This window comes from Globicephala melas, chromosome 19, assembly GCF_963455315.2.
Source record: "Globicephala melas chromosome 19, mGloMel1.2, whole genome shotgun sequence".
Lineage (NCBI taxonomy): Eukaryota > Metazoa > Chordata > Mammalia > Artiodactyla > Delphinidae > Globicephala > Globicephala melas.
In genome coordinates, this window is record NC_083332.1 from 62,512,048 (window position 1) to 62,529,798 (window position 17,751).

The 17,751-nt window shown below is 61.3% G+C and overlaps 1 protein-coding gene across 1 annotated transcript; it reads left to right on the forward strand.

Annotated features, from left to right (window-relative positions):
* Positions 1–733: 733 nt before the first annotated feature.
* On the forward strand, positions 734–11,804 carry CPNE7 (copine 7). The gene is given in 18 exon segments (XM_060288309.1): positions 734–761; positions 875–1,108; positions 1,111–1,139; positions 3,523–3,597; positions 3,740–3,814; positions 4,318–4,401; positions 5,058–5,147; positions 5,373–5,471; positions 5,756–6,002; positions 6,141–6,275; positions 6,910–6,975; positions 6,978–7,023; positions 7,418–7,472; positions 7,911–8,228; positions 9,843–9,955; positions 10,688–10,927; positions 10,929–10,968; positions 11,486–11,804. Coding segments are annotated over 18 exon segments (2,061 nt in total). The 3' UTR covers positions 11,573–11,804.
* The last annotated feature ends 5,947 nt before the right edge of the window (positions 11,805–17,751 follow it).

Sequence of the window (17,751 nt, forward strand, 5' to 3'; positions counted from 1 at the left end):
GCCAGGCACGAGTAAAACCAGGCCTCCCTCAGCTGGACCGCCCACCCGGTGGACACTGCTGCCACCTGCCTCCCTGGCTGCACTGCCATCACCCCTTTGGGGACTTTGGGCAGCTGTCCTCGTGGTCTCCGCCTCCTGCCCTGGCCCGAGGTCCCACGTTTGTGTCCTTGTCTGTGCGGTCCATGAAGTGTGGGCTGGACCCAGCAGCTTGTTTCTGCCTGAGTGGAACAGAAGTGAAGGATCGGGGGCTGAGGTTGGGTTATGAAAGATTTCACTCCCCCAGGGAAGCAGGCCACCATCCTGGGAGCAGCAGTATTGAGTGCCCAGGGCCAGCCCTGTGCAGAGTGGCTCCTGGTCAGGGGAACCTAGGAGGGGGACAGCCAGACTTGGACAGTGTCTCTTGTTCCATCTGGCCCTGGGCAGGTGTCCTGACTATGACTTCACAGGGGCTCGGGTGGCCCTGCCAACTTGGGAGGGGAGGGGTTGGTGCAGCAAAGCTGCAGAGACACCTGGGGCCTGGAGGGTCAAGGGAGGTGAGAGTACTGGTTTCTGGGTGGAGACGGGGGTCCAGGTGGAATCCCCCTGCTGAGTGAGTGACCTCACAAAGGCCCTTGGACACGCCCTCCCCTCTAAGCCTGCCTGCGCATCCGTGGTGTGGGGATGGAGCAGGCCCTCTGTGGGGGCCAGAGAACTGCCTTTGTCTCAGGGAGGGAGGTGCCCAGGGGTCTGGGCAATGCCCCCCTGGGGCATCGCAGCAGCAGGTGGCGGGTGGGGCGAGGGGGAGGGGTTGTCTTCCCGCATCAGGTCCTGGAAGCAAGTCCTTCAAGACCACCCGAGGGCAGATGGGTGGGAGAGGGGGGACCCTGAGGTATAGAGCCGGGACACAGGGCCTTGGGGAGTGCTCAGCTGGACAGATCCCACCCCCACCCCGGGGGTCTGCTCACCCAGGGCTGCTTGCAGGTGGACAGAACCGAGGTGGTCCGGAGCGGCCTGCATCCGGCCTTCTCCAAGGTCTTCACACTGGACTACTTTGAGGAGGTGCAGAAGCTGTGCTTTGAGGTCTACGACACCCACGGGCCCAGCAGCCTCAGCTGCCAGGATGACGACTTCTGGGGGGCATGGAGTGCACCTCGGGGCAGGTGGGCGCCCGTCCCCTTGGGAGGGAGAGGGAGGAGGGCAGCATGGAGACCTCAGCTGGTCCTGAGGGCCGGTGCGATGGCGGTGGCCTGGGGACAGCGTGATTACACACAGACCGTGTACCAGCTGCTCTGACTCCATAGCTCCTTCTCGTAAAACATTTTTTACTTAAAAAAATGTAATTTTGAACTGGGTAATACGTTCATATGGGTCTAAATTCAGAAAGTATAACAGGTACACCCTGGACCACATATCTCCCTTGTGCCCCGTCCCCAGGTTCATTACATCCTTCTGGAGAGATTTATTCTTCACTGAGCAAAGGAACATAGTTTTTTCTCTGTAGATACACTTTTAAAAACACAAACGGCATATACTGTTCTGCAGTTCGCTTTTTTTCACTTCCATGACATAAGGGAGCCCTTCCCTCGTCTCTCCCCGTGGCAGTGACCGGTCTGAGGTCCAGCTGCCACCCGAGGGACACTGCATGCTCTGGTGAGGTCGTTCCCAATTAGCTCTACCGTGGTCAGTGTAACGGGAGCTCTTGCCACCAGCCACCAGCCGGACAGCTTAGCGCAGGTTCTGAGCCGAACACTCGATGTGTCACGTTAGATTCTCGTGAGTGCTCTGGGGTGCCTGTCTTTTATTGAGGTGTAATTTACGTACAGTAAGATGTGTAGACCTCGAGGGTTGGGATCGATGGGTTTAGATAGTTGTATACACCTGACCATCACCCAGATCACACAGGACATTTTTGTCATCTAGCAGGTCCCCTGTTCCTCTCAATCCCCTCCCCCAATAGTTTTGCCTGTTCTCGAATTTCATGTCCATGAATCACACAGTGTGTTCTCATTTGTGTCCAACTCCTTTCACCCAGCGTGAAGCCTGTGTGTGACATCCCCATCGCTGCCTGGGTTGGAGCCAGCAGGGTAGAGCCTTCTATCAGTTAAGAGGACCAAGATTTAGGCAGGGCAGAGCCCCACGTGAAAGCAACAGGGAAGGCTTCTACCCAGTGTTGGCCTCTTACCTGCTCTCATGAGCGTGGAAGAGGACAACACACAGGGACACACATGCACGGACACACGTGTATCGGCATGCATGCACATGTGGGTGCAGATCCATGGATACACAGATACATGTATGGACACACATCTGGACATACACGTAAACTTTAGGGAAGGGCCCCCCCAGGACTGCCAGATCTGTGGGGCCGTCAGGGGCGCTACCATCAGTGGCCAAAGGCTAGGACCTTGTCTTCAGATTCCAGTGGTGCGCCCTTGAGCGAGTCCCTGACCTCTGCTTCCTCATATGGGAAACTGGGACCGTGACAAGGCCACCTCCGTGGGAACTGCGGGGCTCTCAGGAAGCATGGTCACTTGTCAAACCAGCTAAAGCAACTATCCCATTACTCAGAACAGGAGAGCCCAGAAGTGAGTCTGCAAATGGGAGAATCTGGGGGGCCTGGCACGTGGCCCTTTTTGGCCTCCGCTTCCCCCACCTGGGATGGGTTTCTCTTCTGCACAGAATGTTCCTGTGTGCTCTGAGCTGTTAGCCAGGCACCTCCTGTTGGGCGGGGGGGTGTCCTCTGTCCCTCTGTCTCAGCTTGTCAGACAGGATCCTGTGTGGGGCAGGGCGAAGAGGGTCAGCACTGCCCTCACCCACCACGGCCACAGCTGAGGACTCGCTGGCCAGTGGAAGGGGGCAGTCCCCACACATACAAAGTACCTGGTCGTCCAGCAGCCATGAGGGTGGTCGTCCTCTATCTTGTTTGCAGACCAGTCTGAGAGCTGCCCCTGGTGAGCCGGTGTTGCTGGCTGCAGACGGCATTCCCGGGTCAACTCTTAGCCCAGTCAGGGGCTTATAGGCCAATGAGGAATGCAGCCCCCGGGGAGATTGTTGAGAGGAGGGGGAGGGTTGGGCAGGGGGCTGAGACCCCAGGGAGGGAGCAGCCTGGGGGTCCTGGATGGGGCTGGGAAGCCCCATGGCCGCTCGCTCGCTGGCCTTGGGCTGTGGTAGGGGCTGTGCTGTCCTCGGCCTAGTCCGTAGAGGGTGATGGGTTCCCAGGGCGCGGCTTCTGCTGCAGGTTGCACACACGCGCTCACCAGCGTGACTCCCTCCTCCCGAGCCTCCCTTTCCTCACCTGATGCGTGGGCGGTGGGAGGGCCTAGGAGGCGGTGAGGTGTGCCGAGCTGAGGGCCTGGTGGAGCGAGAGGGTCACGGGCTGGCTGCTGCCAGGCGCCGAGGGCGTGGTGCCCTGGGGGGTAGGTTTGGGGAACCTGGCCACCGAGGGTGAGTGGGGGCGTTGGGGAGGAGACAGGGAGACCCAGGACGGGGTTAGGGTCCTCAGGGGAGCAGGTGCGTACCCCTCCCTGAGCCTCTGACTTCCAGATCGTGGCCCAGAAGAAGGTGACCCCAGCACTGTTGCTGAAGGTCAGCAGGAACGCTGGCAAGTCCCCCAGCACGGTGAGGCCCCGCCTTCCACCAGCCCCGCCCCCTGCAGACCCCCGCCCATTCCTCCCCGAGGCTGGGCTGCAGCTGGGCAGGGAAGGGTGGGGTCAGACCCCTCCTGCCCAGCCGGGAGCCTTGGCGCTCTCCCTTCGCCCAGGTGATAGCCAGAGACATCTCTGGGAATAAAGGCCATGCAGAGCTCGCCCTCTGTGCCATGAAGCTGGATGACAAGGTGAGGGGCGCCCCCCTGGGGCCCAGCTTTCCCTCCTGTGAGGAGGTGTAGACAGAGCTACACTGTGTCTACAGGGAGACAGGTAGCTGAGGAGTGGGACGCACTCAGAGCCGTGGGTGGGGCTGCCCGTCCAGGCGGTTGTGCTGCTGTCAGGGTCCTGTATGTGTCGCTGCCGTCAGCTCATCCTCAGCTCCCTGTGACGGGCACTCAGGGAGGTCCCCGTCCAGACAGTGGAGGAACTGGATCTGAACTCGGTTCTGGTCCTGCTGGCTTCTCACGTGGGGTAGGGGCACAGAGCAGGGGTCTGACCTGGCATTGCCTGCTGCCTCCCCTGGACGGAGACTGAAGTGGGGGTGGGGCAGGTGGGGGGCAGGATGGGAACTGGGCGCTGGGCACTGGGGAGGCAGGGACGCTCCAGAGGGGAGGCCGTTGCCCTCACAGCCAGGAGGTGGCAGAGCCTGGACCCCACCGCTTGCCAAGCACACCCTCTGCTCCTCCTGCAGGGCCTCTTCAGCAAGCCGGACCCCCTCCTGGAGCTGCACCGGATCAACGATGATCAGAGCAAGCAGCTGGTGTACAGGACGGAGGTGAGGGGTCCCTGGCCAGCACCCAGGGAGAGCATGAAAGGACAGGGGAAGGAGTCACCCCGGCCCTCCCTGCACCTCCCTGGCCCCCCACGGCTGTAGCATCTTGACCTCCAAAACCGCCATACCCCTTTGAACAGAGAGCGGCCAGGTGGGCATGGAGCTTCCGTCCTAGAATCAAGAATCCGGATTTGCTGTCACTACCTGCCCGTAAAACAAGATTTCAGTTACACCAGTGGAAAGGCATTTCTTTTTTTTTTTTTTGCGGTATGCGGGCCTCTCACTGTTGTGGCCTCTCCCGTTGCGGAGCACAGGATCTGGACGCGCAGGCTCAGCAGCCATGGCTCACGGGCCCAGCCGCTCCGCGGCATGTGGGATCCTCCCGGACCGGGGCACGAACCCATGTCCCCTGCATCGGCAGGTGCACTCTCAACCACTGCGCCACCAGGGAAGCCCCGGAAGGCGTTTCTTTTTGAGATAAATTAATTTGAGTAAAAAATAGGCTATTTAAGGAAAAAGAAGTTCAGGTGGTCCAGGAATGTGGGGGGTTAGGAAGGTGGCTCTGGAAGGAACGAGCTTCGGAGATGCAGCTCTGGGCTCGCAGGGTCCTGCCCGGAGCCTGAGGCAGGGCCGCCTGAGCCGCCCCTCCCGGTCCGCAGGTGGTGAAGAACGACCTGAGCCCCACCTGGCAGCCTTTCAAGGTGTCTCTGAGCAGCCTGTGCAGCTGTGAGGAGCCTCGGCCTCTGAAGGTGGGCGGGGCGGGGCCGGCTGGCGGAGGGTGGGTGCTGGGGAGGGGATGGGGCGGCTGGGGGCGGGGCTGGGGTGGGGCGAGTCCCCCCAGACCACACCTTCCTGGAGTTGAGGTACGTGGGGAAGGATGGTGGGAAGGGGGCGGCCTTGCTGCAGGGGCATGGAGACACCCAGGCTGGGGGCCTCAGAGGGGCAGGCGGGCTGAGGGGTCCCGGGGTCCCCAGGGCCTCGTCTGGGGTTATGACTCCCGCGGGAAGCACGACTTCATCGCAGAATTCTCTACCACCTTCGTGGAGATGCAGAATGCCTTCCGGGAGGACCAGGTGACAGCAGGAAGGGCCCGCCTGTCCCCCAGAATGCGCTGGGACGCTGGCCCTGCGCTGGGTTGCCCCAGAAATTGTTGTGATGGTTTTAGAGAGGCTAAAGATGGTGGCAGAGCAGGACACCCACACCCACCAGGTGGCTGGAGTAGGGACCACCAGCCTGTGTTAAAGTTGAAGTGACAAATGCCGGTGGGGCAGGGCTTTCAGTCCTCCCCTGCCCCTTGGGGTGGGTGTTGGGTGCTGGCACTCTGGGGTGGGGGTCTCTGCTTGTCCCTGTCCCCCAGGCCCAGTGGGACTGTGTAAACCTCAAGTACACGCAGGAGAAGCGCAGTTCCAAGAACTCTGGGGTGGTCATCCTGGCAGACCTGAAGGTGAGCCTCGGCCCAGCCTGCAGCCCCTCCCCCCGCAGTGGGTGGAGGGGGTGCTCCTGCCTCAGCTCTGCAGAGAGTGATCCGGGCTGGGGTGGCCGGCCACTGCCTGGAACCCCCTGTAGTCAGATGGACCTTCAAGGGCCCCCATCCCAGAGGTCTGGTGCCCCCAGTGTGTGGAGGTGGGAGGGATGGAGGGGAGGGGGAGACAGAAGAGAATAGATGGTTGGGGGAAGATGGGCATTCAGGCGGCCTGAGGGCCTGAGAGGAGGGGACTGAGACTGCTGGGCTCCTGGAGGAGGGCATGTCCCAGGAGCCCCGGAGGTCCCGACCCTGAAGCCCTGGCCTCAGTCTTCGCAGGGTGGGGGTCCCGGATGTTCTACAGGGCGTACTTGTTCCAGGACTACATCATGGGCGGTTGCCAGACCGCTTCACGGTGAGTCCACGGACTGTCTGCACAGCCTGCTGGATGGGTGTCAGCGCCCGGGCCCCACCCCAGGGCTCCCAGCAGCCCCTCCCCACCCTGGGTGTAACTCAGAGCCTGTCTGGCACCCAGGGTGGATGGGCGCAGAAAAGGCCCTTCGGCAGGGCCTACAGGTCCCTTCTGTGTGGCCTCTGCACTCCTTCTCGTGACAGCCAGAATGCCCTGAGGAAAGTGACTGGGCGGGGGGCACACAGGGACCCCAGCTCAGGGCTTGCTCCTCCCCAGCCCTGCCTAGCCCCTCCCCCACCCCGCCTCCACAGCCCCCGCTGTAGAAGGAGGTGCCGAGGGTCCGCTGTGACCACACTGGCTCCCTGCAGCTGCTGGCTGGTATTGCCCTGAGGCGCTGGCCAACCCTGGGGACCCAGGAGCTTTGGGGTTGGCACGTCCCTTCTGTGATCCCGCCAACACAGCGCTGGGCCCTCGGGCTCATACCTCCGGGTTTCCCTGCAGCCCTGGGCGAGTGGCTCCCCAGGCCTCAGTTTCCCTTACCTGTCATATGGGGGTGCAGGTGCCCACCCCAGCCCAGGAGGGAGGGGTTCCTGGGTCTTCGCACTGTGGCCCCTGCAGGTGGCCGTTGACTTCACAGCCTCCACTGGGGACCCCAGGAACAGCTGCTCCCTGCACTACATCAACCCCTTCCAGCCCCACGAGTACTGCAGGCCCTGGCGGCTGTGGGCGAGACCTGCCAGGACTACGACAGGTGCGCCATCCCAGCGCCCCCAGCCCACCGCCTCCCAGGCTCTGCGTGGAGTGTGGGTCAGCTGCTGCCGGGCCTGAGATGGGAGGTGGGGCCGCTCCCCAACCGTGGTCCCCTTGGTCCTTCACACAGACATGCCGTCCGAATCCCACTTCACAGACCGTGAACTGAGGCCGTGGCAGGGCGGAGCCCTCGCCTGGGAGGTGATGGGGGCCTGCACGCTGGGTGGCTTCTTCACGGCTCTGGCCCTCAGTTTCCCCCATGTGGCTCGGGGCGGGGCCTGGACCCCGTAGAGTTTCATCCTGGTCTCCTGGCTCTGTCGGTATCTCTCCAAAGTACCCGCACCTACCCCGAGGGAGATCAGGGACCCTGGCTGATGGGGCCGTCTCTCTTCCAGTGACAAGAGGCTCTCTGCTTTGGGGTTCGGAGCCCGGATCCCTCCCAAATGTGAGGTAGGAGAGCCCGGGTCCCAGGACCCCTGGCTGCTGCCTCTCCTGCTGGGAACCAGCTACCATGTGACCGGCGGTGGGCAGGTTGCAGGGACCGCCTGCTGGCCAGAGGGCTGACCTTTGACCTCCCAGCACTGCAGCCCTGTCAGGCAGAGGGGATCATTAGTCTGGAACCTTCCAGCTAGAAAGGACATTCAACTGGCTTAAGCAGAAAACTTGGGGGCGGGGGGCGGACTTATTGGCTAATGCAACTCAGAAGCTTCAGGTCCCCCTGGATCCAGGGCTGGAGCGATGCCCGGCACTGGTCTGTCCTTCCGCCCTCTGTGCGAAGGATCTTTGACGTGGTGGCCCTGGTGGCTCCAGACCTACCTCTCCCAGTAGGTGGGGGTGTGGGGTCCTGGGAGGGGGACCCACTGACCAGTCCCTTCTGTGCCTGCCCAGGTGTCCCATGACTTTGCCATCAGTTTCAGCCCTGAGGATGATGAGTGTGAAGGTAGGAGCGCGAGGCGCCCAGGGTGGGGCTGCAGCGGGGCTGGGCTCACCCCCCTCCCCCGCCGGAATCCGGGGCGTGGAGGAAGCCTGCTGGAACTGCCTGCCCAGGGTCCAGCTCTAGGTGCCGGGGCTGGGCGCATGAGGAAGGTCTGCCTGCTGCTGTGGGACAGGGCAGGGCCAGGGTCCACTGTGGGCGAGATGGGGAGTGGCGGCAAGGAGGCTGAGGGAACCGGGGCAGCGGGCAGGAGGCCGGTGTGTCTGGACCGAGTGAGGACCCGGCTGGGAGATGCCAAGGGCCCCAGAGCCAGCGGCTGAGCTCTGCTCTCAGGCACAGAATTCTCACCCTGGAAGCTGATTTGCTCTTCACAGTTCTGTCGTACATATATTGTCATTTTGTTTGCTTTGCCGGGGACTTCCCTGTATTTTTAATTTACACAAATAATACTGTGCTACAGGCTGCATTCTGCTGCAGAACCTTCTGTAGACCTGTTCATGCTGCTGTAGGCACGGCTACCCTGTTGCCTTCTTTTAACTTTATTTTGAAAAAAAGCATCAAATTTATGGAAGAATAATTTCAGTACAGCACCTTTGGCACCTGCTTCCCTAGACTCATCCATCATTGACTCCCTGCCTTGTTTCCTCCTCCTCTTCTCTCTTTCTCCCCCCACCTCCCGCCTCCACCTATATTTGCTACTATTGTCTTCTTTCTGAACCATTTGAGAGCAGGCTGCTGACCTGAACGCCCCCGCCCCACGTTCTCCACGTTGGTCTGCTCGCGGCCAGGACACTCTGTGCATGACCACGGTCCAGCTTTCGAGCCCCACGTTGCAGGCGACCCCGTCCTCTTGTCTCTCCCCCACGTCCATCTGTCCCCGCGTGTCCACGTTCCCTGCCGTCCCAGGACCTGCCCATCCTCTGTCCTGGTCTCCTGATCTGGGCTCTTCCGCTCAGCCTTGCTCCATCTTCGTGACTTGCCATCGCCCAGCCTCTGATCGCCCGTGGTCCGGTTGTCCGACTGTCCCTCGCCCTGCGTGGGGGCAGCTCTCCCCGGCATGGAGCCCCAAAGCCAGGGTTGCAGCATTGCCCTTTATACCTCAGATCCGGGAGTTCTCTTCTATAACCGCGACACAAATACCAATTTCAGGTAGTTTAATTTAGATCCAATACTTTAACCTATAGAATATACTCCAATTTCACGCATCGCCCCCATAATAAGTCTATCACAATATTACTTCTATCACAGAATCCAGTCTGGAGTTAAGGGTTACGTTCAGTTGTCATGTTCTCCTATTGTTTTGAACCAAGTCCCAGACACATAATTTCATCTGTAAACATCAGTATAAATCTCTGAAAGAGAAGCAGTAGGGTTCCAATGCCATCATCACACTTAAAGACGATGTCCATTCCCGAGTATTAAGTGTCCAGCTGCCTCGTCCACGTCCTGGTGGCTTTTCCAGGAGGAACAGGGTTAAGATAAGGGCCTCCACCTGACAGTGGGTGTGGCCGTCCTGCTGGGGACCCCTGCCTTCTCTCACGCGGTCCCCTTGCTGAAGAAACCCGCGTGTGTGTCTAGTAGGGCCCCTGGCTGGAGTCTGCTGACCTTGCCCTTGTGGTGGCCTCCATATCCCCTCTCATTCCCCTGGGGGGTGCTGCCAGGCTCTGGGGGCACTCAGGCCTGCCCCTGTCCTTGCTGGGGCTCGGACCCCTCATCTTAGCCGAGCAAGGTGGATGCGGGTGGATGCTGGGCGCGTGTCGCGGGACCCACTTCCCTGCGCCTCCACCTGAAGTTTGCCCCCACCCATCTTTCTGTCCCACGGAGAAGCCCTGTCCTTCCTTGCTGATGCTTCCGGGGACCCTGACTGCAGTGGTCCCCGGGCTCAGGTGAAGCTTCTGTTCCAGGCGGTGAGGGTGTGGAGTTTGCGCTACTGGCAAACGCAGGGCTGTGAGATGTTAATGGAGAACTGGCCCTACTCTGGGGGGCAGGAGGAGGGCATGTGGGGCTGAGGGCTGGGCTGGGCACTGCAGGGGTGCTCCAGCCGTGGACAGGAGACTGCCCATCCCCCTGGTCTGCAGGCTCAGAGAGGAGCCCTCTGGGAGAGGGTGCCCCTGTTGCGCTCTCGGTTGGCTCCTTTTCTCTGGAGACATCACGGTGCTGGGTGCCCACTGGGCCAGGGACTGGGCCAACTGGTGGACAGCCCGGCCGGCCTTCCAGGGGCTGCACCTCCAGGGTGATTCCTTCTTCTCTTGTATGTTTTCTCTCATCCAGATTTTTAGTAACGATTTCTGAGTCGTTTTGTTTTTTTCACACTGGAAATGGACCTTTATTTGAAACAAGTCCCAGTCTGTCTTCTGCAGATGCACTGGGCACCGGGCCAGGCTGGACCAGACTGTGTCCTTTCCAAACTCTGTTCCTTGAATCTCAGCGACTCTTCAGGGTGTGGGAGCCCCTTCCTACCCAGGGCCCACAGACCTCTCCTCCTCTGGCCTCAGACCTGGGTCAACCCCGGCTCCCCCAGCTGCGGTCTCCCCATCTATAAGGTGTGGCCATTCCAGTATCTGCTTCAGGGTCAAAGAGAGCATGTGTTCACAGTTCATTGTGATTACGTGTGTGTGTGTGTGTGTGCGCGTGCGTGCGTGCGTGTGTGGGTTACGCTTCAGCAAATACGCTTTTAGAAAAGCTTGGAAACCATGGTCACCCCCAGGCCATCTGGTTGGTGGACTTGAAGTTTGAGTAGGGGGAGACGCAGCTGCCCTGAAGGGTCCCTGTGGCCCCAGCAATACTACATCCTGCTGATCCTGACAAACGGCGTGGCGACCAACATGGCGGACACACGCGAGGCCATCATGCGCGCCTCCCACCTGCCCGTGTCTATCATCGTGGGGGTGGGCAGCGCCGACTTCACCGACATGCAGGTCCTCGACGGCGACAGCGGTGTCCTGTGCTCCCCACGGGGCGAGCCTGCCCTCTCACATCTTGAAGTTTGTGCCCTTCTGGGAGCTCAAGAGCGTGAGTGCTGGGCGGGTGGTCGGGCGGGCCCCTCGGGCAGCGCACTGGGGCCCCGGGCCCCTCGCCGTTCTGAGCAGCTTTCGGCCCCTAGAAACTTTTGCAAGAGAGAAGTGTCACATGGGTGCCCCGGAGGGCAGGGCTCCTCTCAGGCAGCTCCCCGCTCCCTTTGTGACGTGGAAAGAACTGCCTGTCCCGTGGACACACACTCACAGCTTCACTGGGGACCTGGGCCTCCCTCCTGCCTCAGCCACTTTGCCCTGTGCCCAGAGCAGGGTCACACCGATCCAGAGGGGCCCCCCTGTGCCACCCGCAGTGCCAGCGCGGACGGACTGCCCAGCGACCGCGTTCTCATCGTTAGTGCAAGCTCACCCAGCCGCCCACTGGGTGAATTCCTGGTCGTGGTCCCAGGAGCTGGTGCACAAGCCATAGGGGGTGGAGGTCACGGTGTGAATGGCGGCTCTAGGGGAGGGGCTGGGGGCTGGGAAACCGGCTGGAGGCACGCTGTCCCCACCCACAGGCGTCCCCCGTGGCGCTGGCCAAGAGTGTGCTTGCCGAGGTGCCCAGGCAGCTGGTTGAGTATTACAGACACAAGGAATGCCTCTGAGAGACCTCGGCGAGACCAGCCCGGGCTCCACTCCGTGAGGACACACGGTAGGGGGCCGGCCAGGACTGTGTCCACCATCTGCTTCTAGCACCCTCCACCCCGACTGCCCAGGGGCCTTCCTTCCCCCAGCCCACACCCACCGTTGGCTCCTGTGACCCTGCTGCCCGGTGGGCCAGCCTCCCTCCGGGCCCCAGGGCTGAAGGAGGGACAGGTCCCCCTGGGCACGCCTGACCCTGCCTGAGCCGGGTGGGGGGGTGGGGGGGTCTGGGGGATTCCTGCTTTTGCATCTGATCTTCATGGGGGAGGGGGCAGCAGGCAGCGTCCTGTCTCTGAGAAAACCCAGACCCCCCCGGACACCCATCCCTATAGCCAGATCCCTCTTTGTCCCAGCTGCATCCCCATGTCTCTCTGTGTCTGTGGGGTCTCTGGGGGTGCGGGCAGGAGGGTTAGGCAGAATAAAGTGTCATCTTGTCCTTGCAGCGGCTCTGTGCCTTTACTGTCCCCCCAGCAGAGGCCTGCAACCCCTGGAGGGATGGAGCGGTGCACGTGTGCCCTGCAGCTCCCACACTGGAGCCGGGAGCTTCTCGTCAGGCTCACCAGCTCCTTCCTGGACTGAACCAAGGGCCCTCCCAGGAATGAAAGGGTGCGGGGGCCATTGCTTGACCGTGGGAAGGGCCAGACGGTGCGATGGCCGCCCCGCCCCAAGCAGCCTCCTCTTGGCCAGGCTCGGGTGGGGAGCGGCTGCCTACACTGGGCTCTACGAGAACCCACTGGGGGCTGCGTGCTATGGGCTCTGTCAGGGGAGGGTCACCACCTGCCAGCGCCTCCCAGCACTCTGGGGGTGGATTTCCAATTGAGATTTCCCCTAAATTATCTTGTCGGGGAGAAACAAACTGTTCCGACCCTGAATCCAGGCCTACCCACCCTTCCATCCATCCACTCTGGGGGCCTGTTTTTAGCTCCTGATTCATCTCCCGTTCAGCGGGGATAGTGGGCATCGCCATGGTAACCTGGCTACTGCTGAATTCCAGAAGGGCCGATACTGGTCTCTTCGGGGATGCGAGGACACCCAAGCAGCAGCCCTTCCATCCACATCTGGGAGGCAGCAGGGCTGCAGAGCGGCGGTGACGTGGTCCAAGCAGGAGGGTGAGCCAGCAGCAGCCCAGCCGCTGAGTCCTGTGGGAGTGGGTTGCCATTTCAGCGGCAGAAAGCCGTGGACAGTTCCTGGGCCCGGCTCAGGGGCGAAGCCAGCAGAGGCTGGTCAGCTGAGCTCCCTGGGGAGGCAGAAGCCAAGAGGAATGGGAGGGGTCCATGCACAGCACGGGGGCAGCCGTGATGGCCCCGGGAGCTGTCGCCTTGGTGGGCTGTAGCCCCTCCCAGAGCACGTGGAGCAGGGAGGGGGCCGAGGTGTGAGGCCCCAGCCTCTCACCTCTGGCCAACAAGAAGCAGAGAGCAGTCGGGCGTCAAGGGGGGTGGGGGGCAGCCCTCAGAGGATGCCCTCCTGGGGCCAGAGCAGGTGTGGACGCGAGGACGACGGGGGCAGTCGTGGGGCCTGGCCAGTGGGTGGTTCGGCCGGGCACGTGCAGGTGTAGGGGGGCCGCCGAGGGAGGTGGGGGCAGGAAGGTATCAGCTGGCTCAGCTGCACAGATGTGGTGATTGTACCAGCCGGTGCCCAGCCTGAGAAGGTGGCCAGCTCTGCCCACAGGCAGTAGAATAATAAAGTGATTACTGCCCCAGGGGCGGTTCAGGCGGGCACCCCGGCATCCGTTCCCACCTCCTTCCTTTGGGGGCCGTCTCTCAGTCCATGTATTTCATGGGCCTGGACCACTGTCCAAATCCCAGGGTGGACACGACCCAGGCCTGGCCAATCAGCGAGCGTGCTGTTCCCTGGCCACTGTGATTGGCTCTGGGTGGGCGCTCCACCTGGCTGGCCAATGAGACTGGGTCCTGAGACTTTCCTGCAGGTTGCTAAGCTGTTGGGATGGGACCCAGGAGCAGCTGGTGACCACTGCCGCCACATGGACAAGGCCTGCCTGAGGAGGAAGCCGGCATAGAGGAGGTGGACAGAGAAATGATGCTGGGGGCACGTGGATCCGCTCTTCCCTTTCTGCGCAGGCCAGCTGGGGCTGGGGGTGGGGCTTCTGTCCCTTGCCACCCGAAGATTCTGGCCCAGAAGGATGGCAAATACGCCCAGTTCACAGACAAGAAAAGCAGGGCTCAGAACAGTTAAGTGACTTGCCCAGGGTCATACAGCTGGCCAGTGGCAGAAGCAGGACCCGCCAGCCTCTTGCAATTCCTGGAGGTACAAGTCCTTGTACTTTTCAGTACAAGGTTCTCCATCAAGGGCTCTGGAATCCAGATGGGATCCCAGGGAGGGAAGCCCAGGAAGGGCTGGGCTGAAACCCCGGCGGCCGGCCAGCCCCCAGCTCTTCAGCACTGCACGTGGGGTTCTCAGCAGGCGGACCCAGAAGGTGCGCCGTGGCCTGGGGCCCCCACGGAGGCACGTGGGCCTCATTGTCTTCCGAAGTCGCCTGCAGCACACTGCTCGGAGCAGCCCCCATTCTCGGAGGGTGGGTTTGGGATTTGCAAAAGCCTGCAATGGTCACTGACTTAAGCACTGGTCCAGAGTCAGGCGAACGCCTGGCCCAGTGCTCATTGGACAGTCTCCTCAGCCTGCACGTGAGCCCCTGCTGTCACCTGGGGACGCGGCAGCTTTAAATCACGGCCCTAGAGTTCTTGGCCGCCCCTCCCCTCGAGAGGTGGGGTGGCTGCCGCTTCTCCTGGAGTCCAGGCGGCCTTGGTCCTGTGTGTCTCCAAGGCTCTGTCATGAACACATCACAGGACTGCCCTGGTCCCTTGCTGCCTGGGTAGGGGCTCCCCAGCTCCCACGACACCTTCCTGCACTTTCAGGAGGGAGCCGGCCGGCCCACAGGAACGGGGTGAGTTCATCCTTGTTTGCCCCTGTTCTAAGCCACCGCGTTTTGGTATAACTCTGCACCCTCTCGTAAAGACTGCATGGGAGGGTGTGCACAGGGCCTGGCACAAAACACCTGTTGGTCAATAAATATCGGTCTCCTGGGGGAGCGGGGTGCCTCTTCCTCATTCTGTGCGACCCTGATTGTGGAGGTGCCCCAGCCTGCTGGTCATCTGCCTCGCCCTGGGCCCCTCCCCTCCAGTGTCCTCAGAGGCAGCTGTGGGCTGAGGCAGCGGGACAGGGGCCGCTTGGCAGCCAGGCTGCTCTCTCCTCTGCTGTGGAGGGGAAGCGGCAGCAGGCAGCTGTGAGTGCCGTAACTGACATGGACGGCAGGGCTGTCAGATGCCAGGCGTGTGGCCTTGGGCCCAGGGGGCTCTGGGCGAAAGCTTCCCCTGCTTTGGCGTCTGCCCCAGGGCAAGGGCACCCTGGACCCTCGCAGATCTGCAGCAGCTGCTGAGCCCCGGCCGTGAGGGCTTGGTCTTGGCCGCCTGCCGAGCGTGGCTCAGACCCTAGCAGCAGCCCCGGGCCAGACCGCGGTGGCTGGCATCTCGCAGAAGGGGACTGAGCTCAGAGACGTGAAGTCATTGGGCCTGGGGTGCACTGGAGCAGGGTCCTGAGTTGGGCCACCCAGCCTGGTTCTCAGGATCCGAAGCCCACAGCCAATAGGCCTCAGCTGTGTGTGTGTGTGTCTGTGTGTCTGTGTGTGTGTGTGTCTGTGTGTGTGTGTTCCTGGGGACATGGGGAGGGGTCGGGGGGGGGTCGTGTGTGTGTGTGTGTGTGTGTGTGTGTGTGTGTCAGCCTCGCTCTGTGGGTCCTGTCTCTGTCTGGTCGCCGAGCTGGGAGTCATTCAGTCCAGGGTGTGGGCTGGTGGCCGTGAGCGTGTCTTTGGAGCTCTGTGCCCTGCCCAGCATGGACACTTGTCACTCAGCGTTGACCAGGATGTCCCTGAGAACATGAGATGTGATAACTTTTTCCAGTCCTGGGAGGGGCTCCGGAACAGTGCCCCAGGCTCCGTGTCCCAGGGGGCAGGATGGCCAGACCCGGCCTCCCTCCCTCCCTTGCCATGTGGCTGAGGTGAGACCCAGGAATTTGGCTTCGGACACTGGACAGAGCCCAATGCCGGGTCGAACCAAGCCAGGGAATTGCAAGTTACGTCTTAAGGAACAGAAGTCCCTCCCTGCCAGCCACGGCCCGGCCCTGGGTGCTGGCCAGCCCCCTCCCAGGCCCTATCCCCGGACATGGCCATTCTGGTCATTCTGACCCTTCAGCTGGACCAGCAGAGCTGGACAGGAACCTATATCTGGATTCTCACCCAGGAAAATCAGAGGAGACACCGCGCTGTGGCGCCCTAGGCAGCCTCTCTCCGGGGATTTAACTTCCAGGGGCCCTCGTGTCTGATGCTCCGTGGAGGCTCCTAGAAGCCTGGGACCCCGAGAGGGGGCAGCTGGCCAGATGCAGGCTCAGGTGGTCCCAGCGAGGATCCCAGCTCCCATCCCACCCTGGCAGGCCAGGCTCAGGAGGGATGTGAATTTCTTTCCTCACAGGTGGGCTGGTCAGGAGGTTTCCTGGGAGCTAAACAAAGGTATTTTACCTTAACGCTCATTACCTGGGAGGCAGGGTTCCCTGGGATGGGCCATCGTGTATAATTTAAGCTATAGGCAATGTCCCTCTTTTATTTTTTTAAATAAATTTATTTATTTATTTATATGTATATTTTTTGGCTGCGTTGGGTCTTCGTTGCTCTGCACGGGCTTTCACTAGTTGCGGCGAGCGGGGGCTACTCTACTCTTCGTTGCAGTGCATGGGGTTCTCATCCTGGTGGCTTCTCTTGTCATGGACCACAGGCTCTAGGCACGCGGGCTTCAGTAGTTGTGGCACGTGGGCTCAGTAGTTGTGGCTCACGGGCTCTAGAGCGCAGGCTCAGTAGTTGTGGCACATGGGCTTAGTTGCTCCGCGGCACGTGGGATCTTCCCAGACCAGGGCTCGAATCCGTGTCCCCTGCATTGGTAGGTGGATTCTTATCCACTGTGCCACCAGGGAAGTCTGGCAATATCCCTCAGAGTGATTAACTCATAATAGAGTAAAGGCTCTTCCCTCTTACACGCCTCCAGGCTGACGCAGCTGTACTGGTGGCCCCAGATCTTGAAGGTGACATCACCACAGTGTCCTGTCCTGCAGAAAAGAGGTTGGGCCTTGGTTCCATGAGGGGTGAGCTTCCCATGGGTGACAGTGGAGAGGGTGGGGTCCTCAGAGCAGGCCCCCCCTCTTACTGTCAGGCCCAGGTGCAGGCCAGCACTGAAGGCCCTGGCTGGGTGGCCAAGGGCAGGCCAGGAAGAAGCAGGTTGAGGGTCAGGGAGGGGGTCAGTCTAACGTCCAGGGGAGGTGGAGGCCGGGTCGTCCATCTTGGCCTTTAGACAGCACTGAGTTTCGAGCTTGTGCTGGAGTAATGTGTTCAGTCCCCACAGAGTCAGGAGGGAGAGCAGATGGAGGAGAAAGCTCACGTGGTCCTGGGGGCCCCTGGGCTCCTCGGGGGGAAGGCCAGCAACCGTCTCCCCCGTCCTTAGGGGACACGATCAAGTCCTAACCCCGGTCCCGCAGATGGGGCCTTCTTGGGAAATAGATCTTTGCAGGTGTGATCAAGGTCAAATGAGGTCATAGGATGGCCCCTGAGTCCAGGGATTGGTGTCGCCATAAGAGGAGGAAAGTGCCAATGATGGGACAGGTGCTGTCCGCCCCCCCCCCCGCCATGGCAGGCTGCACAGGGAGCGTGCCCCGACACTTTGGTTTTGGACTTCCGGCTCCAGGACCGGGAAAGAGTGAACTCCTGTTGCTTGTGGTTTTGTGCAGCAGCTCCCAGGAAGTGGGGAGGCTGGGGACTCAGGGGCCGCCTGGGCTTTGGTGCGTCAGAGGCGTCGAGGGACATCTGCATTTTGTCTTATTTTTCAAATTTTCTAAAATAGTTTATTGTTTAAACAGAAGGACCCCATAACCACACTTTGTTTTGATACACTGTTTTCTCATACCAGGCATGCGGAGCTGTGATGGGGACCAGTTATGACCGACTCTCCCTCCCAGCCCTGCCGGCCCTGGGGGGCGGCCACCTCCTGGAGTCCAGGGCCTGGGGTCCCTCAGGAGCTCCGTCCACCCCTGCCCTCAACGCTGCACGGAGCGCGAGGTGTCAGGACGCTGGCTTCCACTAGGGGGC